At 41.7% G+C, this 26,002-nt stretch overlaps 1 protein-coding gene across 1 annotated transcript in view; it reads left to right on the top strand.

The window, feature by feature from the left end:
- UNC80 (unc-80 homolog, NALCN channel complex subunit) overlaps positions 1–26,002 on the top strand; it is a 2,774,722-nt gene that overhangs the window by 2,461,535 nt on the left and 287,185 nt on the right. Inside the window, exon 58 of the mRNA XM_069225668.1 lies at positions 11,741–11,879. Within this exon, the coding sequence (XP_069081769.1) occupies positions 11,741–11,879 (139 nt within the window). The remainder of the gene's footprint in view (positions 1–11,740; positions 11,880–26,002) is intronic.

Raw genomic sequence — 26,002 nt, 5'->3', positions numbered from 1 at the left:
GTCCCCTATTGTCTTACACTGTCTTAAAAGCCTGACAAGCCTGTTTCCTCCTACTCCATTTGTAGTTCCTAAGTGGAACTTGAATTTCATTCTTATGTTCTTGATGGGGACTCTGTTTGAGCCATTACACAGTTGTACTCTTTGCATGTTGGCTCTCAGGATAGTGTTTTGGTTGCCATCACGTCTGCTAGATGAGGCAGTGAGTTGCAGGCCCTGAGCTGGCGTCCGCCATTCATTACCTTTTTCCCAGACAAGTTAGTGTTGCTCACCAGAGCTGCTTTCCTTTACAAGATGATCACTGCTTTTCATTTGCCCATTCCATTACCCTCCCAACTTTCTTCCCTCCACTTCATCCTCCAAAGGAGGAGGAATGTTGCATCGGTTGGATCAGAGGCAGGCAATTTATTACTGCTTGAACTTCACCAGAGAATATCACTCAGATGACCAGTTCTTCGTGGGCACTTGTGGAGCCAAGAAGGAGAGGGCAGTTCTGAAGAAAACTCTATCTCATTGGATCACCCGCTGCATTTAAATCTGTTATGCCCTCGCCAAGAAGGAGCCGCCTGGAGGAATAAGGTCCCACTCTGGCTTGGGGAGTGCTGATTTCAGAAATTTGTGAGACTGCAACATTGGCTTCTTTGCACACCTTTGCAAAGATCTGTGCCTTGATCTGGAGGTACAGGTACGGGCACTTCCCCTGATCTTTCTTGCAGGATTTGCTGATCTGAATCATCCATCAATCCTCCTCCTGTGCAGGGTAATGCTGTAAAATATGTTTTACAGGTGACCAATCTGCAGTTAGAAGTATCCATCAGAAGAAAAAATAACTTACCAGGAGGTAACAGTGTTTCTGGTGAATAATCCATCTCCCTGCAGAATCCTCACTGACCCACCCGCCTCCCCATTTTAAAGGTTGAATTACAGGAAACGTTTATAAGATTCCATTCAATTATATTATATTGGTATTGCAAACTATTAACAATTTTTCACTTGTTCTTCCCTCGAAGCTTTGAAAAAATGGAGGGAAACTGATGTGGATGCACTGATGTTTATGGACTCGGGATGTTGCCTGACGTCATTTCCAGCACCAACTCAGTCCAGCACCCTCCACTAGAGGTATTGCAGCTTTGAAGTTTTCTGAATCCAATCTGATGACTGGAGATAGCTCTAAATGTGAGGAATCTGTAAGTAGTTAGAGTATCCACCAAAAACATTGTTACAGCAGGTAAGTAACTTTTTTTTCAGGGGTTGACAACAATATACCCCTGTCATGCAGATCCACGGCAAGTAAGATGCAAAAAGGATTCCCAGGTTAGTGAGACCAGCTGGGACGGATGCTATTGTTAGAGCTGATACACTTCTTATACATGGTTAACAAAGTTTACTGGAGTTCCAAAAAGTGCGAAGAGGCTATGAGAAGGTGCTGGGAAGGAAGTGGGAAAGTAATGTTTAGTTGATAGATGGAAGTGGGGCATAGGCCATTTATGAATGTTGGGACACTAGCAAGTTTGGTTGGGTGGGAGCCAAACAAGGATGGAGCAGCACCTTAATCCCAGTACACTAACCCGATAAAGACACTTGCAGCTCACCTTGAATCACCTTATATTATGTTCCATAGCACCACTGCTCATCATTTCCTCAGCTCCTCTTCACTGATGTGCTGATTCTCTGCCCTGCCAGCTTTTCATGGCACAGAGATTGAGCAGCCATACACTGAGTTCTGTCTCCAGGCACCAAAGTCAATGTTGCTGTCAGCCTTGGTGGCAAATACCATAACCACCACTCTTGACACCAGACACCAGCTTACATGGCACAGCTCAACTTGGCTTGACTCGTGGTGTCTTCTCCTCTGACCACACTCACACCAGCCCCCACCTCCCCAGTCCAAGCACACTGTTACCTCTTCTGCTGTTTCCACAGAGGCTGTGAGGTTGATGTCTGCTGGTGGGAAAAGGTGTTGGAACAGTGCACAAGAAAGAGCACGATCACAACCGGCTTCTGACAAACACAATGCACAGTGCGGGAGTAGCTTAGCAGAAACAGTGACTCAACGCAGCACTTTCTTCATTATTGCAGTCCACCAAAACTGAGATTTGTCTCTGTGATTTTGGCAGTCCGGTGCTCTCCATTTTGGGAATTCTTCATATTGAGATAGAGCTGTGGAGAACACACACAGTAAGAGCGTTAACTGCATGAGTTTCCCAAAAGTGTTCCACCAGTTTGGTTACCCCCTACTTTAAAGCAAGCATATCAAGAAATGATAATGAAGATGAAGTTGACCATCTTTCATACCCTGCAAAAACAAAGATGCAAACTACCACTAATTGAAACTATTGTTGTAGTAACATGATAGTCTGCCAACTGAGAGTTAGGAAGCAAATATCGATTGGTTGCAGTTTTGTACAACAAACAGTCAAGCCCTGCCAGCAAGCAGGAAACCCTCGGCCAGTGTCTGACAAGAGATTTGTATGGTATGCCGATGTCAATGAGGCCCAAAGGTGCACAATGGATGCCCTCCCCCATGTAGAGAGAAGCATTTAGCAGTTTTTACTGTCCCTTACATCCAGAGTTTCCTGGCAGTGATAGGAAGTGAAATCTGACCTCTAATTCTGCCCATCTAAATTATGAGGGTGGTATTACAGTTCTGCCTCAGATGGTCCTTACTCCACAGCGCCGTCAAAGGGGATTTACCACAGCAGGGATGGAATAGCCTCCCCCATGATTAATCCTAATGTCTGCCCACTTTTAAGTTTGGCGTATGGACCTTTATAGAGGTGGTATGTATACTCAATCGCAAAAAAAATATAAATCAGGCCCTTGGTCCCTAAAAATATGTTAGCACCATACATTTAGACGTTAGCAACATTGAGAATCATGAACTATAAACACTTCTTTATTACTTGTACCTAGTAAGAGAGTTAAGTAAACTATTATTACTGATTATTAAAATGATCACATTACTCTAACATATTACAACTGACCTTTATACGTAAAAGGTAAAATATGTTAACATTGGTCAAAATATTGCATACTTACATTAAACAGAAACTTGAATATCATGCCCTTTATATGTCTCAAATGGAAACCCATGGTCAATAATAATGTTAAAAAAACATGTTGCACACACTCACACAGTCTCTGCCTAAAGCTGGTTTGCACACTTCCAGTACTTAAGTAATCTGCTAAATAAGTGCTTATTCTTTAGTACTGAATCTTTCATAGATTCACCTGCTTGAATTATTCCTGTTGCTAAGCTGTCAGTACCCCGGTAATCATAGAGAGCAGTGCAGTGTTAAACATTGCCAGAAAAGCTTTAAAATGGTCACAACAGAAGCGTAGTCACATGATTTTCAAAAGAGCTAAACTACAGTCAGTCAACATTCAACAATCATCCTTCCTCACATAAGGCACCATAGCTAAGATTACATAACAAATGTTGTGAAGGAGAATATCACATGGGTGGTCCTGAGTTTGGGGGAAGAGGGGTAGGTTTTTTGTAAATCTGTGAAAGATACCAGTAGTTATAGGCAAGTAACTTTTTTCTTCTCCAATTCCGGATCTTTCATAGATTCACATGCTTGAATCCAACTGACAATGAAGGTAAGAAAGCTAACTTTATTTAAATAGATGGCACAAAACTGCTTTTCCCACCACTGCATCTCTGTACACTGTTGAATCTAGGCAATAGTGTTGGTAAAGGAGAGTCTGTTTTTCCAAGTCGCTGCCGTATAAGTGGGTGCTATGAACTCTCTTGCAAGTAAGGAAATGGATATAGCAGGACGGCCTGCTTTATTTTGACAAAGGGCTATGGCTGCAAATAACCCACGAGCTATGCCCTATTGTGAAAGCAATTACCCTTTTGATGAATGACCATAAGCTACCAAACATTGATCACTTTGTCAAAAAGGTTTTGTCTGTCAATATAAGACCATAGCATGTTTTCACATTCAACATATGAAATGCTCTTTCTGCTGCATTACTTGGATTTCAAAAACATGTTTTTAAAATCACTGGTTTGTTTGTGTGGAAGTCAGACGGTACTTTAAGAATAAAATGTGGATTTTTTCTTAGTATGAATCTATCATCTTGGAAATGAAGAAAGGGTTCTTTATTCATCTTCCAAGAGAGCTATTTCAATTCTGCTTGGTGAACTGGCTCAAATCAACTAAGATAGACCTTAAATGTTGTTGTTAACATTTTAACTATGGTCTCAACAGCTCTAGTACTTAAGAACAATTGGGGAAAAAGCCAAGATTATCTGATGGCATCACACATAACAATGGGAAGCTTTGCAGATAGGAATATTGTTGGTATGTGGAAAGTTTTGTGCCATGCTTTCACCACTATCCCTTGCTCATGATGATAACACTCTTTTCGTAGGTACCTGCCATTACACCTTGCACTGAGTGTTTTAAGCCTGGGGTGTTTGACAGTTGACCTGCTGTCAGTATTCACGTGTACCAATTCTGTGTCTGTGGGTAAATGTGATACATATTGGCTAAGATGTTTATGAGTCAGCTAGATCACCAATCAGTGAAAGCAATTTTGCCAAAATATTGTATATTATTTTAATAGTCCCAGATTATCTACAGTGTATAAAATAAGTATATCAGTAAACATGTTCTGAACCCTGCACCTTTACTGCAAGCACACAAAACAGTAGGTAACAAAGCTAAGAAGAAACAATATTTTAATGACATTCCTAAACAACAAACCTGAAGCACAATAATCTTACACCATTCTTTCTTGCAGCTAACTTGTATTACACAGTTACCTTGTGTTGACTCCATCCGGAAACACAAATGGCTCTTTCTCTCTCATTTTCCCTTCTTTGACTGGTATTTTAGTTTGTGGTTGTGCATCTGTTTATCAGTGTTTATATGTTCACACTGATAAGGCTTGCCTTCTTTTCAGTGGGTTTTTATGGTTTATTATAGGTTTAAACCTAAAACAAGTTAGCCTAACTGGCAGTAATTTTAGAAATCCATCAAGTGGTCATACCAAGTTTAGTTAAACATTGTAGTATATAATTGTGCCTCTCATTACGTTTATTAGTTTCGGACCCTTCAATCGCCTGCCAAATTAGTGCCTTTACACTATTTTGTCTCCCTTAGTCTATTTACATTGTTTATAAAATCAAAGAAAGGCTAAGTAAAAACTGTGTACATCGTCAGAACTGGGCACAGTGAGCTCAACCTTACACTGGAATGCATTCCAACTCACTATGCTAGGCCTATTGCTTGTTGTAGTGGCCTTTGAAGAAGATCGTTCATGGTCTCCTGGGTAATGGAATAATTTGTCGATGAAGTAGTAGGAATTATTCTCATAGAGATTGCTGAAGATGGTGCAGCCTCCCAAAAAAATGGTAACCTGATGAAGGGTAAGGTGCTGAGAAGGAAATATATGCAAACAGGCAACACCATTAAAGATATCAAAGACCTAAAACTGGATTAAGATTAGATGCAGAATGTTTCAAAGAAATCAGGGAACCTGGCTGATTCTGAACTCTGGGTTTCTGAACAGAAGGGTATGCAGTGGCAGTTAAAAAGTCACAACTTCAGAGAGGCCCTGTCATTTCCAGGCACCATTTAGAGTTTGGTTGACTGGACCAAGACAAACACTTAGCAAAGGAACACATATTTCCCTCCAAATGGATTCCTCGAAGTGAAGGCTGAGCCCCTCTAGACTCTTTATGCCCCTTTCTCTTTCCTAGGGCCAAACCCTACCAAGATGACAGTTGAGAGCACATTTTACCTAGATGAAGTGTTCTGAAGGAGCAGAAGGAAGGGTGGGATAGACCATCACCCTCCCATGAAAGATAAGGAGCCCAAAGAACATCGCTGAGGAGCACACTTTGTACCCTCCTCTCTCCAAATAATTATAGACCCTCAAAAAATACTAGGGCAGTAGTTCATTGTGTTAGCAAGAACCAGATATATTAGTTAAGAGTTCTCACCAAGAACCATCAGTGCTTGTTCTAGAGTAGTATTCTCTCTCCATTACATCAGGGAGTGCAGCAACTTCCACCAGATATTTAACTGCAACTAACTTGTTAACAACTACCATTGAGATATTCCCTGGAGTCTAGGGATGTCATAGGTGAGCACAATGCTGAGTTTGGTCACTTCTTTGGACCTCCTCAGATGTGTGGGTTCTGTCGGTGGTCATCCAAGTTCTGGCATCTGTGGAGAGGGAACAGGTTTTAGGTAGCCTGGTGTTAGGGGCTTGACAGACTTGGCCCTGCCAGTTGCTGGACCAATATCAGTCATCTTATAGCCTTAATTGTACCATGTCACATAAGTAGACAGATATGTAACTATTTTTTCATCAGAAAACGTATCCCAAGCTTCCTCTTCAAGAGCTGAGTCTGAACTTTCAGGCTTATATTAGAATAATCTTGTAGTGCCATAGTTTCTGAAGAAAGCCTCTTCACATTTGTCTCATTAATTTGAGGTTGGGCCTGTTGTAGAGGGTCTGAGTTGCTCAATTCTAATAGTTACCGAATCGCAGGTTGGACCTTGTACAACCCAAAAAGCATTTTTCTAGTCGCAAACAGGCCGATTCTATGAAACGTGCCCGTTTGCGACTAGAAAAATGCTTTGTACATGTGGCCCCTTGTTCTTTCTCTTGTGTTCAAAGTGGGAAGAAGGGCTCTATCCAGGCAGGAGTTCCTGTTACTTGAAAGTCTGGTTATCTCAGATCTTGTTCCATTCATTGTCTTTGGCAGCTGCATTGGAAGTCACCTCATCGTCCTTCCTCATCTGCTTCATGGGATTTTTGATGTGCTAAGTGTCAAGTCTCAGGTTCACTACCATTAGTGACACCATAAAAGATGTTGAAGATGTCCTAATGTTCTTCCTGTAAATTATTTAATAGGGTGATCCCAATGCAAATGTTCAATTTGCTATTATGGATCTGCACCTGAGAACACACTGGCTCCTTTTGAACTGCTGGTAGGGCTGTACAGTGCTCAACATTGTAAAAGCATTTTATGGAAGCACTCTGAAAAAAACATCATCATGTTCATGATGTCAGTAGTTTGCGTCTTCTTAACCACTACAATTGGGAAATAAACAACTGGTTTTTGAGGTGGTGACCCTAGCCAGAATTTATTTTGTTTGTCCACTGTCTCTTTGGCCACCATGTTGTATGAATATACAAAGCCTTCCTGGATATGGTGAAAACAATCCAATCTTTCTAGAGGGTAAAAGTGTACAAATGTCATATGTGATCACATGGATATTTAAAAAAAAAAACTGTTGTCAAATGCCGAAGACGAGAGGACTATGCAACGCAAATCCACAAGTCAATTGCTTTCAGATTTTTCATCTCTGACACCCTCTTTGGCTAGGTCCTATTGGGGAAAACAGCTAGCAATTCTCTTGCAGTACTACTTGGCTTCCAGGGCTGGATGGAGCCAGTAGCACTGTCTTTAGTCAAGGTCAAGTCTTAACAAATCTCGAGTGTCCTGAAACGTAAGCAAACTGAAGCACCATCTCTCTGGAACTCCTAAGGTAGGATCTACTAGGGGAGCATGTGGAACAGGGAATTATTGGGCTGAGGTACAGGACAGCTCCCAGATTAATCAGTCAGTCCAAGGTAAGGAGAATGTAGCAGGTCTTTCTGTGAGTACAGCTGGCAGGCATCACAGGCTTTTTCATCTTCTTTCAAATAACTGCTACTGACATGCTAAGTCCCTGAGTTATGCTCTGCAGATGAGTACATGGTACAAGTTGGTTAGAGACACCAGGTCCAAATAAGATCGTCTGCATGCAGATGGGCAGCAATGTGCCGAAACTATTAAAGGTGGCTGCTCCATCCTGAAAGGTTCTCACCCTGGTTTGCAGATGTAAGATAGTCACCTTCCCCAACATAAATCAAAGGGTTATTGCCAGTCATCACTGAGAACTTGATGCTGTACAGATAGCCATCTTTTCAGAAGCTAGCCACTTCAGGACAAGGAACTCAAGCTTGTATCCAGGATAATTCTCTTCTGACTTCTTCGGCAGACCATGAGTGGTTTGGTCACTGCCTTTTATACTTTCTTCTCTCCTGAGAATAAAATAGTCTATAAATAGTATGCCATGTGGTAAATATGGCCGGTTGGGGTCTACGAATGACAGGATGGGCAAGCGGACATTCTCTGGGCAAGAGTCATGAATGCTTACAGAATTACGCAGTGAATTAATTATTTTTTGCACACTTGGGAAGAAACAAGAGAAGAATACCTGCATGCTTTGCAACTCCTTATAATGGCATCATTCCTATTGCTATGATATGTTAAAAATCTGTTGTAATGTTTGCGCTGTATTATAAATTACAGATTCAGTGCAAATTGTGCTCACTTTCATGTTTTTATACATGCAGATTTCTTCAGGTAACACCTGGACTAAACTGTGCAGCAAAAACAATGAACAAAGGAAAATACCATGCAATAGTACCAACCACAAATAAGATTACCCCACATCATTCTCCATTGCATAGAGGGAAAACCATGAATCAAGTTCAGTAACAGCTTGGGTAAAACATGATGCCGTGCAGTAGCATTATGTACTCAGGGTGGTGTTTGCACTTGATATTTCCCTAAATTACATAGTAGTGTTGGACCATGGCCAAGCATTCTTCCACTTTGGGTCTGTTGGTTGCTTGCGCTGGGATGATTGTGTAAAGAATGGAGCAGAAGAGGTGTAGAACTGGCACACATCAACAGAGAAGTCAGCTCAAGGCTGACAGTCACTACTATTCGTATTTTGTGAATGTCTTTCCAAAGACATTTGTATTGTCAGGATACACTAAGACTACAATAAGATACATGTCTTTCACAGTCTTTACCATGAGCCATGGAATTTTATCACTGCTCCCGAGAGAATTCAAGGTATTTGTTTGAATTATTGAAAGCCCAGTCAGCAGCTCTTTGCTGTTTCCTCTTGGTCTTCCTTAACAATGGGAATTTGACAGAATCACTCTCGGGATCTAGCATTGAAAACTATTAAATTCCTGCAAGAATGATGGTATCATCTACTCAAAGCTTCATACCAGGATTTGGAATTGTTCTGTTATTCATGGTGGCATGGTTTTTGCACAGCCTCCTCTCCTTTTTAGGTCAAGCGTAGCGTTCAACGTGTTGTATACTTTTTAAGTATACTTATACTGTGGGTTCCAGTTATTTCATTTGTTGGTTCCACTGTCATTCAAAAATCCTTGCTTGCTCGTGGTCAGTTCTGCCTCTTTGTTCTGCCCTTTTCTCTTTGGGAGCTCCACAAACTACTGTATAATTACGCTATGTCCTGTTTATCTCTTCTGAAGGGGACTTTTTCTTTCAGTATTGGCCTGTTTGTCTTACACTGTGGGTGTATAATCAGCCCCTCCTCCCCACCAGCTCCCTCTGTAAATATAAACGAACAGCAGTGGGGGGCTTTTCCAAGGCCAGCTCGCTTGCGCTCTCTTCCTCTTGTTATTTTTCGTCCGTGTGGCAAGAAAAGTCCAGTCAGTAATTTACAACGCTAAGAGCTCTAACTCGAGCAAACACGAGACTATTGCATTCAAAATGCTGGTTTCTTTTGCCTTGCTGCTTCATGCTGCGTGGCTGTATGTTAATGCTTGTGTTGTTACTCTCCCAGTGCCATTCCAGCCACCCTCTTACCACGCCAACAATACTGCTTATTGTCTTTTGTAGTTAATGTAAACATTAAAGCAACAGCTTAATCTCTAACAGCTCTGAAGATCAGCCGCCAGCCTGCAGCAATGCGTTAGGGATCCAGAGCACCCTATAGTCCTCTTTCTATGTCTTTGCCTCTGCTGGCTGCAGAGACACACATGGCAGCCATGGGATGTTTCTTCTCCGCCTCCCTTGTTTTTCAAAACTGTCATCGTTTGACCAGTTGAGAGAAAGTAAAAACAGAGGATATCCCGAAGTGCACTTGTCAACATCTGCTTACGAGAAGATAGAATTTGAAATTTGGAGATGTTTTCTTACAGACGCATTTAAGAAGACTTTGCACAGATTAAGTATACCAATTGCTAATCATTGAGAAGTTTGGGCACAACATGTGGTTTTGTCTGTTAATGGACAAAATTCATGAGTCAGCTGAATAGATTATTGTTTCTTTTGTCTGTGTCCCTCGTGCGCAATGGCATTTTAAGTTATGCAACGCAAACTCGATCGGCCGTATTGGAGCATAATTACCAGCTACAACTACAGTTCCCAGAAAGCATTATGTTACTGAAGGCACGCACATGCTGTCCACACCTCATGACTGCACCTCAGGACTCCAGAAGTATGTGTTTACCATTTCCCATAGGAAGGATCCCTGGAGTTATGGAGGCACCCCGGAGGCCACAAATGCATGCCTTCAAATTAGTCTTTACGTGATGGGGTGTTTTTTCTAGATTATTTTTGTCATTCTCGAGTTATTTAGCAAGCATGTTTCGGAACATTCTGAATGCTTACTCCAGCTCTTTATTATAATATTGTTAAACAAAAACAGAACCAAGGCACTACCTACAGAGCAGTGGCATGCATCTCCCTAGCAACATACACGATGTTTCCTTTATGTGGGAGCGTCCCTTCTCAATGCTGACATTCCGATATTCTATAATTTTCTTGGTTGATTTATCCTCTAATGCTACGAGTGCCAATGGATTATGTGCACGTTTAAAAATGAATGTTGATTTAACTTTTTACTAGTGCCACATTGTCTGTTTTATACTTATTGAACCTTTTAAAAATCCTGTTGTTGGTGGCATTTTGAGCTTCTGTGCAGTGCGTGAATTGACTCGTGTGCAACAAATGTTGTAATATTCTCCAGTTTTTTCGTTTGGAAAGAGTTTGCGTGATGAACGGTATTTGTATGTCACTGTGTAAACAAATTCGGCTACAGACCGTTGACTCTCAAACTCTTAGCATGTTTAAACCAGTGGAAAGAAAAATATTAGCAGATTCAATCGACCCATGTGAGAAAGACAACAAATAAGTAGAGGTATTCCTTAAAACATGCTGAGTCAGTGAATTATTCTAAAGCCATACTCGCAATTGCTTACCTTTTCGTTACGATAATTAGGCACACATGTTGACTAATATTGCACTTTATTTTGTGCGATCTTCAGAATTGTAAGAAAAATGCTGACTTGCCATGGTATATTGTAGGACAAAGTTATGAAAACAAACAAAAAACAATTTTGCAGAACAATACTTTAAAAAAAAACAGTAGCTCTTTTCATAGCATTTTAGCAAATAATTGTTTTGCACAGGCCACCCATATTTGTACCAGATGGAGTTTTCATCCTTGTTTCGCCAACCTACCATTAAAAGCAGTCTCCTTTTTAGGTTGAGCATAGTTGTGCGTAAGCACTGCTTTTCAACATGTTTTTCTAATATGGTTGTATGCGTTTTATTAATCTCTCCTTATTGCAATTATAAACATAAACACTAGGGGCATGTTTTGGTGATCCTTCTAGTTTGTTTCTCTCGTTACTCCTCCGTGGCTGTTTTGTGTCTTTTTTTTGGAAATTGTGTTCGCCATCCAGCAGCTCTTATGGTGGTGTGGTGAAAGTGGTATTCAAATGTAATTAGCGTGGCAGATTTAAATTAGGACGCTAAATGGCAACATTTTCATGTTTTGCACAGGTAGAGAAAGAAGGTAAATGGAAGTGCTTTAGTTACATGCAGGGCCACTGGACTTTTTAAACTATGTTTGTCCTCATAACTTAATGATCTATTCTGTTTGCTTCTCACTCCTAGATGATTTTGTGAGCATGCCCAGTGTGGTAAGTGAGCACGAAGAATACTTAATGAGTTCCATTGGAAGACGACGTTTCTCGGGACATATCCCCAGCATCCCAGCCCGTCAACCCGAAGGAGGCATGCTACCTAGCCAAAGGTAAAAAAAAACACACACACAAGAGTGAGTATCCTGTGGGTGTACTGTTCAGCGCACAACAGGAAACGATAGGCCATGTAGTAGAGTAAATTAAATAAATGCACATGCATGGAATCACAGTACCCAAGCCAAAAAAAAGTCTTTCCATAGTCATGGTCACTGCTGTACATTTTCATTCACGGCCTAGTCCATATGAAATCTAAACAATGGCAGTCCAAACATTTGTGAAAATAGTTTTATTCCATAATGTAAATTCTTAAACTTGCTTCGATTAATTTTTTTGTTGAGTTATGTTCGTACAAAGCTGAATCTATGTTCCCATCTTCAGAATTAGATGAAAGGAATGCTGACAGTATAGCTCAGAGTAGGGCACTTGATGACTGGCTATACCTGCCGGGCGACGGTATGTTCCATAATATCTTGGTACAATAGCTTCTGATGGGATACTTCTAACCGCAGATTCCTCAGTTTAGAATAATCCCCTGGTGCCAGGCTCAATTTTGAGATTTTTTTTAGCAGTGCTCCCTCGCGCCAATGTGTGGTGTCATGCAGCTACATATTGGCTCCATAACACATATAAGTTCCATCCCATCCCTACCTGCTGACTTCAGATCCTTCCTTCTGTACTTTCCAACACAAATCCAGGGCCCTGCTCCAGCATTTGTTGGTTTCCCAATGACATCCATACATTCCTTTGTGTGCTGTAGAACATTGACTTTACTGAGAATTAAAGCTGCAGGAGGCAAATTTTGGTCATGGTCCCGCACAAAGTGTTTCTCTGGTGCCTGGGCTTGGGAATGATGGCTCGAGGTACGACTATATGTTCTGTGAAATGTGTGCCCTCAAGCGCCCGAAGGCAATTCAATACTGGAAGGTGTAGATGTATGTCGCCGAACACAAGAAGAATTTGGGGTCTTCTTGTACATCTGCCATCTGCCAGTTGCTTCACAAAATGGGCCTGCACGCATTCCAAGGCTGTTTCTGTGACCGAAATACTTCCTACTGAAAATCTTCTGGTAATTCGAAGTCCAGGCAGAACTCAACTCTATCCTGTCACTTTGACTCCAAGAGAAGGTGCAAGGGTTTCAAGATGTAAATTGCTTATCTTCTAGGTCACCAATCACAGAGCCGATTCCTCAGCTGTACCCCGAGTTCTTCAGGCCATCGCCAACCCCACAACAGATGGAAGCATTCAAAATGGAGATGCTGCAAATAATCAGTGTGCTTCGCGCTACATCTTGCGCACATTTGGGCTCCACAAAACTGCTGAAGCCTTCGGTCGGGTTACTTCTGGCTGGTTCATACCTGGGTACTCTTAGAACCTATTATGGGGCAATACAGACTCAAGTATAGACTTGCACTCTGGCCCCACAACCCAAACCGGTTCCTGCCACCCAGACACTGGTTCCAATCCACCAGTGCTAAAGGATAATCCAGTGCCCCCTACCCATGTCTGACCAAGAACTGACGTTAGCTTGATCTCAACTGACATTGTACTGACAAATTACAAAATCGTTACCGGTTGCCATGCAGCCTTATTCTAATCCTGTGCCTCTACTGCATCATAGCTATCAGCAAGGCTCCTTATATTTTTGGTTCTGACTGTGACTCATTACCTCAATGATGCCTTATACCTTGATATACAGGATGCCAGTGAGCTCGATAATGCAACAGATAGGTGGGCAGACATCCTAGACCTATTCCTGGTGACCTAGATTTTCTCACTAAGCTCCAAGCACCCCACTTCAAAGAGCATTATCGTGCAATAAAGTCAATCCTAAGTCCTTTCCAGCCACTCCTCCAGATAGTGGATCCAACATGAATGACGCCTTTAACAAGCATATATTTTGCTCTGGCAGTATCTCATTGTAGTCTGCTCATGCACTCTGTCTGTTGGGCTGATACACATATGGCCTTTGAGACATGGCCAAGTGAAATTTTACCGGCAGACCCAGAAGGCCTGAGGGCCTCTGGGGCCCAGGGGATACATGACTGGCAACATGTGTCCAAATATGTTATACACAAAGACTTAGAAACCATGGATTGCCTTGGTAGGCCAGTTGGTACTAGTTCTCTAGTGATGTGCAGGCTTCACATAATGGACATGCCCTTTGATGGGTTCCTGCTTCTTTGGTGTCAAGGTGGACTTTAGAACACAGGAGGGCTACATCGTGTTCCGTGGGGCTGTTGATACATGCCAAACAATTCCTGCACCACTTTCAAAAATATAGGGGCTACTCCCCAGGGCTGGTAAATAGGCAAAGACGGCCTTCACAATCAGTGATTAGAGAGACAGCCCAGTACCATTGGGGCTGTAGCTTGGACTGGGATCCGACAGGTAGCATGTTGGCCCACAGGGGCACCATTCTTCCAACTTCTCCTCCACTGCTACAAGGACTACAAGCCCCTTTAGTCTGCCCTCAACGGCTCATGCCCAACCATTGTGAGGCAGGATTCAGCACTTCTTCCAGATTGGTGATCCCTCACATAAGATAAGTGGGTCTTTCAAATAATTCAAAAAGGTCATACCCTACCTTTTCTTTTTGCTTCGCCCTATACCCCTCCCACACTCGAATGGATGTCAAAAGATAATCTGTCCATCCTGCTACAGGTGGTATGCTTGATGTTCCCCAAAGGTTACATAGTGAGGGTGCCAGTTGCAGAAAAAGATGGGGTCTGTTAGTCTTACTATTTTTTTCATCCTGAAAAAATATAGGCGCCTCAAGGCTATCTTGGACATCCATCCCCTGACAATGTCATGTGAAAGGACAGGTTCACTGTGACCCAGACCCGATCAGCTCTGGATGTTCTTGGACTTGCAGGACGGGCATTTTATTATACACAGCTTGCAGTCTCATAGATGTTTCCTGAGGTTCAAGGTATAGCAAGGTGGACCAGGAGCATTTTCAGTTTACTACTCTCGCTTTCAGCCTCACTGCCGCTCCTCTGGTGTTTACAAAAGTGAGAGCCATGGTCAAGGTAACATCTTCAGAGGTCAGGAATTGCTGTATTCCTGTACTTGGATGACTTGCTGATGAAGGTGGGCCTGCTATAGTCAGACATGACAACAGCCCTTTTGACATTGTTACTTTCATTGGGGAAATCTTGGAATTGGTGGCATTCAGGATTCCCTCTGCAACAACGAGTCCAGAACATTTGTGCTAGGTTCCCAATGTTAAAGGTTCCATATCAGTCTACAGGTGCTGCAGGCCATTTGTCTGCCCATGAAGGCCTTTCTGGCATCCTTCATAGGGAACAAAGGCACTCACAGGTATCATTCAAACCCATCATTAGAAAATATAAGTGGCTAAATAGCCAGCTTCATGTAGTACCCGTCAGAAATTCATTTTTCCAACCACCATAATGATTTCTAGTAATCCTTTATCATGTATAATTATAGAGAACATTTTGCACCATATTACGCTCAATAAAAACATGTGCACAGTGACCCCTGTGAACAAAGAATGACAAAAAAAGATTAATAAAGCAAATGCATGTGCATTTCTTGTAACAAACAATATTGAGCCCTTAAAAATAGGCCATTATACGGGCTGCACGTTGTTTACCATTGTTTCTGTCCTGATGAGACCTGGCTATTCCTTCTGGATTGAAAAGCTGTGACATGTATAACAAACAAATGTTAACAATGTGCAGCCCTATTAGAGCTAATTAACTATTTTTAAGGACTCCGCATTGTTGGTTCTTTGTTCACTGGGGTCACTGTGCACATGTTTTCATTGAGAGTGATGTGGTAAAAAAGTTCTGTATTATTATCCATGATAAAGGAGTACTAGAAATCATCATGGTGGTCTGAAATATGAATTTCTGATAAAAGCATTAGATGCAGCTGGTTTTTTAGCCACTTATATTTTCTATTGATGGCTTGAATGCTACCCACGAGTGCCATTGTTTAGTTTTAGCAATTATGCCCAGGCCTCATGGGTTTATGGGCAGCTCTTGTTGCCAAAAAAGGAATCCTTCAAAGGGAGGCTGGTGCAGGCTCTCATGGACAACATAACTGCCATGTGGTACTTTAACAAGGATACTGTGGGGTTTTTGGTCCAGCGCCAGGAGGTTTTGCCTCTCTGGAGGTGGCTGGAGCTCTAGGGCGACATTTTCGTCTCCATCCACCTAGCTGGGTCCCTGAATGCCAGAGCAGACAAACTGAGCAGGTATAGTCTGGTGGATCATGTGTGGCTGTACATCCCAAGGTGGTGCAGAGCATCTTCTACTGGAGGGGGGGTACGGGGGGATAAGGGGGGTACTTCCCTGGATAGCACTTTTGAAAACATGTAGAGTCAATAATTTTGAGCACTGGGCCTTCTGCTATAACAGACATTCTGGTGAGAATGGCACAAAGGACTCCTGCATGCTTTCCTGACATGCCCTGAGTTCTGAAGATCAAGAATGACAGGGTCCAAGTCATCTTAGGGGACTCATATTAGGCCAGGAGAGTGTAGTATCCAGAAATTCTGAGCATGGGCATCTGTGATCACCACTTTTCAGCAGCAGGGCAGGGTCCTCCACCTGAATCTAGTCAATTTACAACTCAGTTTGTGGAGATTGAGTGAGATCAATTGACTGCATTCAATTTGCTGTCTGAGGTGGTCAATGTCAACTTTATTGCTAAGCATCCCTCAACTAAATCAATTTATGCCAGGCACTGGGACACATTTGTATCCTGGTATGGTGCCTGAGCACAGCCCACTTACAGGCAAAGCTGATGGATGTCCTTTTATTTGTTTAGTCCTTAGCCCAACAAGCCTTGCAACGAGCACTGTGAAAGGTTATTTATTGGAACGTTTGGCTTTTCTGTGTTTGCCAGACTGATCGTCCTTGTTCAAATCACCTGCCGTGAGGCGTTTTATTGAAGTTTTGATACACATGTCCCCGCCCAAGCTGCTTGTGATGCCACATTGGGACCTTAACTTGGTCTTGACATTTCTCATGTATATGCCTATCAAGCCAATGCATAGGTGCTTGCTGCATCTCCTGACTGTCTTCCTCATTGTGATTATGTGAGCTTGTTCTGTGAATGAACTACAGGCACTTTCAGTGCAACTACCCTACACCTCCTTTTTCCCAAACAAAATGGTGTGGGGATTCAGGCAGCCTTCTTACCGAAAGTCGTGCCTTCCTTCCACATTGTGCATCGTCAGTCTTTCAGCGTTCTTTGCTCCCTCTCACTCTGTGAAAGACAAGAGGCTCAGTTGGACTTGAAAAGGGCTTTAAGCTTTTATATAGCATTATCAAGGGTCATCGAGTGGATGATCAGCTTTAATGGGCTGTCTGGAGCACAGAGAGGAAAGGCTGGGCAGACGAGGATTTTGGTGAGGTGAATAGTCCTCTTCATTAAGATCTGCTATGCAGTGGCTAAGAAGCAGCCTCCAGAAGGACTGAAAACCCATTACACTAGGGAGAAAGACTACTACCGCTGTGTCAGGCTGTGACGCGATGTGGGCATCAGTGCATACATTCACGTAAGACTACTGTCTTGACTGCCTCATCAGTTCGGTAGGAAAGACATTTCACGTTGTGTTCTGCAATACTTTTTGGTCTGAGACCACTCCACATGTCCTCCAAATAGGGGAGGTCCTTCTTTGGTATCTGTTCTACTGTGATGAACCTGTGGTTAGAAGTGTCCAACAGAAAAACAAGTTACTTACCTTCAGTAATGCTCTTTCAGGTGGATACTCTAACCACAAACTCCTCACTGCCCTCCCACATGCCCGTTCTGTACTGTGGCCTTTTTTTAACATTGAAATAGGCTCAGAGTTGCTACTGAGCAAACAGGAACATGTTGCATGTCTGAGGGTGTGAAAAAAGGAAAACATAAGAAACTGACATCAGCATTCGGTGGTGGCAGCCATATGTAAGTCTGCTCTGTCACTTCCAGTGTGGTATGGGGAGCCACCCTTTGCCATTTAACGGTTTATGGGGCACTGCTACAAAACAATCTCTGGATCAGTCTGGCACTAATGGAATATCCTATTTTGAGAAATCTACAGTTAGATAAAATATCCACCAGAAAGAGCGTTTGAAGATAACTAACTTGCCAATTGTAGGTAAAATATTGAGGATCAGAATATCGACAAGGTAAGTATAGGGTTGCTTTGCTTAACTTACTTTTTTGATATTTCGGTCCTTGATATTTTGCCCACAATATTATGGTAGCACAATATTCTGGAAACATTGGGGCATATTTAAGAGCCCCTAGCTCCTCTATGTGCCACATGAGCATCATGTTTTGTATGCTAATGGGGCCCAAAGAGGCCAAAATCCCCATGCCATAGTTGCAAAGTGGCACAATGCATGCATTGTGCCACTTTGTAACCCCTTTGTGCTACATTATGCCTGCGCCAGACATAATGTATGCAAAGGAGGCATTCCCCCATCAGGGGAGCCAAAAAAATGGCACAAAGAAATCTAACTGCCTCAGAGCAGGCTTTAAAAGGAGGCACACCATTGATTACAATGGGCCTCAATGAGCTTTGCAGGATTAGCGTCAATATTTTTCACTCTAATCCTGCAAAGCTCGGTTTAGCGTCACTGTGTGCAGCGCCACTTTTCTTAAATATGCCCCATTATTTTAGTGGAATACTATGCAATCAACCTTAAAGAGGAGAAATAATTTGGTCTACAAATGTATAGTTTCCCTCTAAAATAAAACGCACAGCTTTTATTATAGTCATTCCTTCATGCTACTTAACTATTGTAAGTTGTACTTTTTTGTCTATCTTAATGACAGTCTCTAAACCCCATTTAAAACAGAAAAAATACAACTTACTATATTAGTATTTAATAATAATTAAAAATATATCTTACATTAATATAAATAATGAAATAAAACAATAATAAAACAATATTATAGTAAACTATATTTTAAACTTGTATATTATTGTAAAAAGGTAAGAATTAAATACTTACGTTCAATATTTATGTCCACAATGTTTTTGTAGTTACAGTATTATGGTCCTAAGATATGTCTGAGATTTCGGGGGAAAACTCACATGGCCAACGTTGCCTGTGCTATCAAAGAAGCCCTCATCACTGCCATCTAGTGCGGTGTCTTCTTTGGAACATACTGAACAGCCTCTTGATACAACTTCTGACACAGTTAAAAATATAGTCGATTCATTTTGGAATTCCATTCTTTCAGAATTATTTCTTGCTGTTTTAGACAAGCAAATTAAACCCACCTGCAAATGAACAAACTAAACACTTCTAATATGCCAGATCTTCAAAAAACAATTTTATTTTCTAGAAGTATCTCAACATCAACCCCATATTTAAAATAGTTGATACTATTATGTTTGACACTATAAAGGCATTGAGCATAGCAAAATATTCCTCTGAATTAAAATGCACATCTAAGCCTGCTGCTTCTGGATTGTTTTTCAAGCCTAATTGTGATTCCACAAAGTTACTCCTGTCTGTGGAATAATCCATAGTAAAGCAATTAACTTTCACCAGATCATTGCCTCATTCACAGTGAAAACATTTTGTGTGTTTATTTTAAGTTCTTTGTACAGATTTTCTTTTACATTATTGCTTTTTTAAATAAAAGTCAATGCACAGATCTTGTCAACTATTGCTCTATCAGACCATTAAGGAATTAGGGATTCCCTTCTTTAACACATTTGATAATAAAACCAAATCCTATGTTGAAAAATAATTTCCCCAACAAAAGTTAATAGGAACATCAGTCTTTAAGATCCTAGAGTGTCTCTAGTGCCTATGGTGTTGAGCGGATTCACACCATTGCCTAACCATAATGGAAGAGGATCATCCTTTTGCAAAAAGGACTTAAATAACGCGTGCATAACCCATCGATTTCTCACCTTAAGATAGAAATTAGAATTCAGTCAAGGCCTAACCCAGGAAGATTTAGGGCTAGATAATTGTTGTTTGCTTGACAGGCATTTGCCTTTTGTTTGCAGTGGTTGAACTGTAGATCAATTACTTTTTTGGTTCTAAAGGGTTCTCATGTGCTTTTAAGGGCCCAAGATAATTAGTCTCTAAATAGAAACACTGCTCCTATTATTTTCTTACAACCAATTGGATAGATAGTACTTCATGCCTTATGAAGGTGTATCAGAGAGAGAGGCAGTCATTGAACAGACAATTTTTGCTTTAGTATCTCTTGTGTTTTTTTTTTAACTAGCTAGTAACCAAAGGCACCTCTAGCAATAATTCAGGTGACTATTATGGCTATTGTGAGACCCAGTCTATGAGATCTGAAAGGTAGCAGGGCATATTTCCCTGTGTATTCTTTCTAGGATGTACTGTCCGTACTGTGATAGTGTATTAAGGGCAAGAGTTGTCTGCTTAGCCCTTTAAAGCATTTTAGGCAAACTGAGATTTTCTGGAAATCCCTGGGTCAGTTCTTCTAGGTTAGTAGGATGCTAGTAAGAGAATCATGCAACAAGTGACTAATCTGCAGTCCTTCAGGGAAAAGGTATGTAAGTGAGCATAGCAGTGTATCACCTTCATTCCTCAGCCACAAGTCCATATTTATTCCCCCTGCTATAGTGGACCTTAGAAGAAAAAAGTAAATAAAAATAAAATAAAACCTTTCCCTTCCATTCTCTGTGGGACAGTTTTTTTCTGCTGTGCTATCCTGGGACACGTTGGGTAGTTTGGATTCTAGTGAAACTACAAAACATTTACGTATAGGAGCTTATAACATCAGCCTTGGCAAATGCCAATGTGCGTTCTGGGAGTTCTGCCAAGTTTTATTTATTTTATTGCCAGTACAAGGAAGTGTGCTAGTTTGGTACCTTGTCATACTTTGAAACTCAGCAGACCTCCATTTTAAGGTTTGCATTGACAGAACTTAGGCATTAGACGCACTGCAGTGTGTCATTTACATGCTAACTTCAGAGACCCAAATATCTGCAAATCAGCCTTAGCCCTTCCGTACTACAAACAGTCCAGCCTGAAATACCAGACCAGGTACCCAATGAACAGGAACATGCACAACTTCATAATGGTTTGAGCTTTGTTGTATCTTATCAGTGCAGTGCAGCATGAATCCAATGGCACAGTGAAATACTGGACCCATATCTGAACATACCTGCCCAAATTAGGGTATCACATTAAGAATGGTAGAATAACAAAGAATGGTGATGAAGTGCTTAAATGAGTCTCAGCCACTTCTAATAACTCTTGGCCGTTTTCCATGCTATTCTTTTTTTGCATACTTTTCCAACCAAAACACAGAGCAAACAAATGTCAGCTTTAGTCCTCCACCAATAAAAAACATCCAGCCTAAACTGCAAGACCATGTCAACTCTGAATGGGAGAAGAAGCATCCCAAGACCTGTTTCAGTCTTGTTGGACCTCCTCGGGGAAATACAGGTTGAATTATATAGCACAGTGAGTTACATAACCGACCTATGGGCATGCTTGTCACACTCAGAGTGAGAATAAGGTTCAGCTTCAGTTCTATGTAATAGCGACATACATGACCCATTTTTGGATTCTGCATTAAATTCCGCCATTGATGGGCCAGACCAGAAAATTTAATGTGACTATCCTTTATTTGGCATAAGTTAACATCATCTGCCCTGTCTCTGCTTCTGATAAAGTAACATAAATAGGTTCTGGAGAGGATGACAAAAGTACATTTTCAAATTATCTGCAGAAAACAGAGAACATCTGCCTTGTGTTTGGTAAATCACTCTGTTGATAAGGATTTGTTCACCAGCATATAGAGAATCATTTGTAGATGTTGCTGGTTCTTTAAATATTTATTTTCATGAAGCCGAAATCTCTAGAAACGTGTTTAAAAAAGTGCCTTTATAGTAATCCCTCAAGTTAATTTGGGGTTTCTCCATGTGATTCAGTGAGTGTTTGGGACATAATCCAGCGTGCCATATTTTTGTCTTTGAACCCCAAAGGCCATATGAAAACCGAAGACTGAGTCATGCTACTAAACTCAGGGCCTGATTCACAAAGGTAAACTTACACTTTTGTGTAAGTTTATGAATATTTGCTATTGACAAAGGAATTTACGAGTAGTATCTTTACGAGGACATAGCCTTTGCACATAAAAAGATAGGTCTTTAATCAACCAGAGGAGCACCTATGTGAAACTCTCCTTAACACCCTATAATAGCAAATTAATCCTTGGAATTATTCAAACAACAGACAAGGAATTTGGCATTCTACAACAGAACATAGTGGCTTTTTAATTTGCACGTTTTGATGATCCACTTAACTTGGCTAGTACCTGGTAGAAACCAAACCTTCTTATACTGAAATCCCATATCTGTATTCGAGCCATCAGTAGAAGTCATATGAGAGGCACCTGTACACCTAAAGTGACAAGACTAACCATGACAAGAAGATCCCTTAATGATAAGGATGGCAGGAAGCAAGGATGTCTGTTTTAACAACTGTGTTCACAAAATCAAAAACTATTCTGTGTAGAAACGACAAATAAATCTAGGACAAAAGTACAAGGATGCATAGAATGAAACTTTTTTGAGGGAATTATGCCTCTTAGCAAGTCAGATGCTTACATGTTCATTAGACAAGGCAGCAGGGGACTAGACAAACGCCCAACTGGGTAAACACCCAGGGGGCAGGCCTGGTTAAAATGTTTAGTTTTCAGGTTTGAAAGATTACAAGATTTTTTTCTATGGCTTTTGGCTGTATAAATCTTTGCAGCAAAGAGGCAAATCAATCCCAAATCCACCATTAGGATGTACTTTAAAAGAGGTGGGGTGGTGACAACCTTAATATACAAAAGCATATTACCGTTTTATGCCGCACCCATTGAGAGATGATCTATATTCCAGGAAATATCCTCAGTTATATTCCCAAAGTTTAATTTGTTTTTTACCGCATTAATTTGCATCATCAGATGGAGGTGGATGCCCTTGCTCTCATTAAGAGAGAGGGTAGCCAAATAGATTGCTCAGCAGCATGAGAGTGAAGACTCACTTATCTACTTCACCTCTTCCTCACCGACAACAAACTAGTGACTGGAAGGATCTTTAGATTTTCTCAAGCGCAGGTATATCGGATAAATGGCTGTTATGGTCATCTATTGTGGTCACATAGGGAGTTTACTTGCAATATCCACTCTGTCCCACCAAGCGCAAATGTTGCTTCTGTGACTCACATGAAGCTAATTTAGGAAAAACATACATACAAATAAAAATATTGATGCAAGGAAGGGCCAGAGAAGAGGTGAAAGGAAATCAAGGAGTGCACGCTACATGCTTGGTTTAAATGAAAAAAAAGACCACTTTCATATTCTGAAGTTGAGAGCTCTCAACAAATTAATTTTGTGAAGAATGATAGTGGCAATCTAGTCACATGTTTTTAAGGCCACCTTTTCACATCCTTATTCATGCCAAATGCTGGAGATAGCAAGGTACCTTATTAGGCAAGCATTATAATGTGGCTGGTATTAGTGGCTGCCATTCTCAGAAATAAAAAAGGACAACAGGCTGATGCGTGGAAAGAAATAATTTCAACTTCTCCATTTGGAATTCCTCCTATCGTTTCATTTGCTTTTGTTTTTATTTTGAATTTGCCCACAGTGACGTTTTGAGGTTATAATTACAAAACATTTCTGATAACCATATGGCAAGAATTTATATAAAGCAAATAGACAGGACAAAATATGTCCTAAGTACTTAGAAGAAAATGAAAGGGAGGAAAGATAGGTGCATTCATTTGGTCTTTGGTGACTTTTACAAATCAATACCATCCAAGGTGGTTCATTTCCTAAGAACACTTTTGACACTTGAGTCTCTAGAATAACACTAGTCAAAATCAAGGAGCAGCATCACCTGCCTCAGGCCACTTCTTTCTTCCATTTGCATTCCTCATTATCTTATAGAGACTTCTGGCCGTAGGTTCCTTACCTTAGAATTATACCCAAGTGTCAGACTGGTTCCGGAAATGTTTTAATGAGTAGTACCCCTGCACGCCGGTGGGTGGCATAATTCAGCTCTGCATGGCGTTGTCCGTTCAGAAGTGACTCGCATGCCAAAAATGCACCACCAAAACACGCTGACATCAAATGTTTTCTTTCTGCGGCAGTCAGCTCAGATCCGTAGAAGAGCCAGTCACTTTTTTACTGACCTTTTTTTGATCTTTGTCGAAGATTTTTAGAGACATTGTCTCCTGTTTTGGCAGTGTGAGGAAATGGGGTGTATTGTATCGTGTGGTTGTGCAACCTCACTGTGTATAACACTTACCAACTCCTTTAGATTCAGTAGGTTTCATCTGTAAAACCCTCAGCTGAACCCTGGGTAGCTGCGGCATAGAGCAGCAAGGCTTACATAGCGTAACAAGTGTTAAGCATTTAAACAGCACCAAAACAACTCAAGAAGACACCAGTTTGTACGAATAGACTGTATTTTTTAAAGAATTTAGGCTCTAGATTGTAAAAGAGCCACCAGAGAGTTCCGGAAATATATATTTTACAAGCAGTATTAAATCAAAACAATTTCACTCAACAACTCTTGGCAAAGTCAATGAGTTAACACTTAGAAACTCAAGGAAAACTTAGGTAAGGGTCAATGTGGTCTTTTAGAAGTACTTGGTCAGGACAAGAACGTGCCTGCAACCAGTTTGTTCCTTATGGAATGGAGAAGAAAGTGGGTTAAGTTCAAGCCCTTGTTCAGTTGTGATTTGTGCATTCCCTCCTCCATGGTGAAGAGGGCCCCAATCTTCTCTGTCCCTGCTCTCGGGGGAGACAAACTGCAGGAAGTCAAGTTACTTACCATAAATCATACTACTTGATCTGCCGTAAATGGAGTAAGATTCAGCCCTGATAGCAGCTCCTCCCAAATATTCTCCAGGGCAAGGGGCCCACTCTCATTCTTGGGAGTTGACCTCATGATCAGTAGGTGACGGGTACAGGCTGTGTTGAGATCCCAGCTCCGCCACAGTCCTGGCATGATTTTCAGCCACCTGTTCATTTATGGGTTTGCTTCTGAGTGGTTTGCACAGTTAATGTCTCGAGAACGGGTGCTGCCAGCTCTATTCAGTTGTGTGGTTTGGAGCATCAGGGTCCAGCCCTTTTGACTCCGGCCATGCCTAGGCATCCATAGTGACTCAAAGAAATGCAGTGTCATCATCTACAACCCGTAGTTTGGCCAGCAACATTAGAGTCTATTTCAGTCCTAGCTGTCTCAGTTTCTGTTTAACTGGCATGAAGGATCCCCTCAGACTTTTCTGTTTCCACAGTGTACTCTGAGTAAATGTTCACAGATCCATTTTCAATCTGCCAGGGGCCCTTGGTTCTTTAAACCTGAAGGATGTGGTCATGATCTCAGTAGTTAATGAGTTGAGCCACCACTAGTCTAGGTGGGGAGCCAGGGCTAAGGGGCTAGGCCCGGGACTCTGTGGGCCCTCTCTACAGAGAAAAACATTGATCTTTTAACTTCCATTACTGTGTGGAGGAACTAGTTCTTCAGGAAGGGTTGCATATTGGGACCTTTTGTCCCCTCGGGTAAGCCCACCAGACGGATGTTGTTTTAGCACCACCGGCCTTCCACGTCGTCTTCCCTATCATGCAGCTGTGAAATTTCTATTTGCAAGGCTTTATTGTGGGATTGCATCTCTCTGAGGGTAGGGTGCATTCTTGCCAGAGTATATTCATTCACCTCCACCCTGTCTCTGAGGTCAGCTTGTTTGGCTTGTAGCTGTCCCATATCAATTACTAAGACTTTCAACGTTGGTTCCAAGGTGGTGTTCACATACTTAATGGCACTTAGCATATCATCAAAGCATTCCCTTGTGCCTGCATGGCAGGTAGAGAGGCATCAGGCATTGCCTCCAGTTGTGGGGGTGGGGGAGGCTGAAGAAGTTCACTTCCTCTGTCCATGCTGCCCTTGGGGGGGTGCTTTACCATCTTCGTGGCACATGAAGATGAGAGGATTAAGGGGTGCCAGTACCAATCCAAGGACGGCAGCCCTTTCCAGGCCCAAGAGACCAGAGCAGATCATGCCATATCAGGATCATGGCTTCACAGGTGATGGGTTCCTGCAAGCCTTGTGAGTGGGGTTCTCTTTGCTTGGTGATGTTGACTGTGTGGTCAGTTGGGGACCCCGGGACACTTCCCCCCTAGCCTCCTCCATCCATTCCAGGGGTGCCCG

Source organism: Pleurodeles waltl, chromosome 3_1 (assembly GCF_031143425.1).
Source record: "Pleurodeles waltl isolate 20211129_DDA chromosome 3_1, aPleWal1.hap1.20221129, whole genome shotgun sequence".
In the NCBI taxonomy this organism is placed as follows: Eukaryota; Metazoa; Chordata; class Amphibia; order Caudata; family Salamandridae; genus Pleurodeles; species Pleurodeles waltl.
This window is presented reverse-complemented; position numbering and strand designations above follow the sequence as displayed.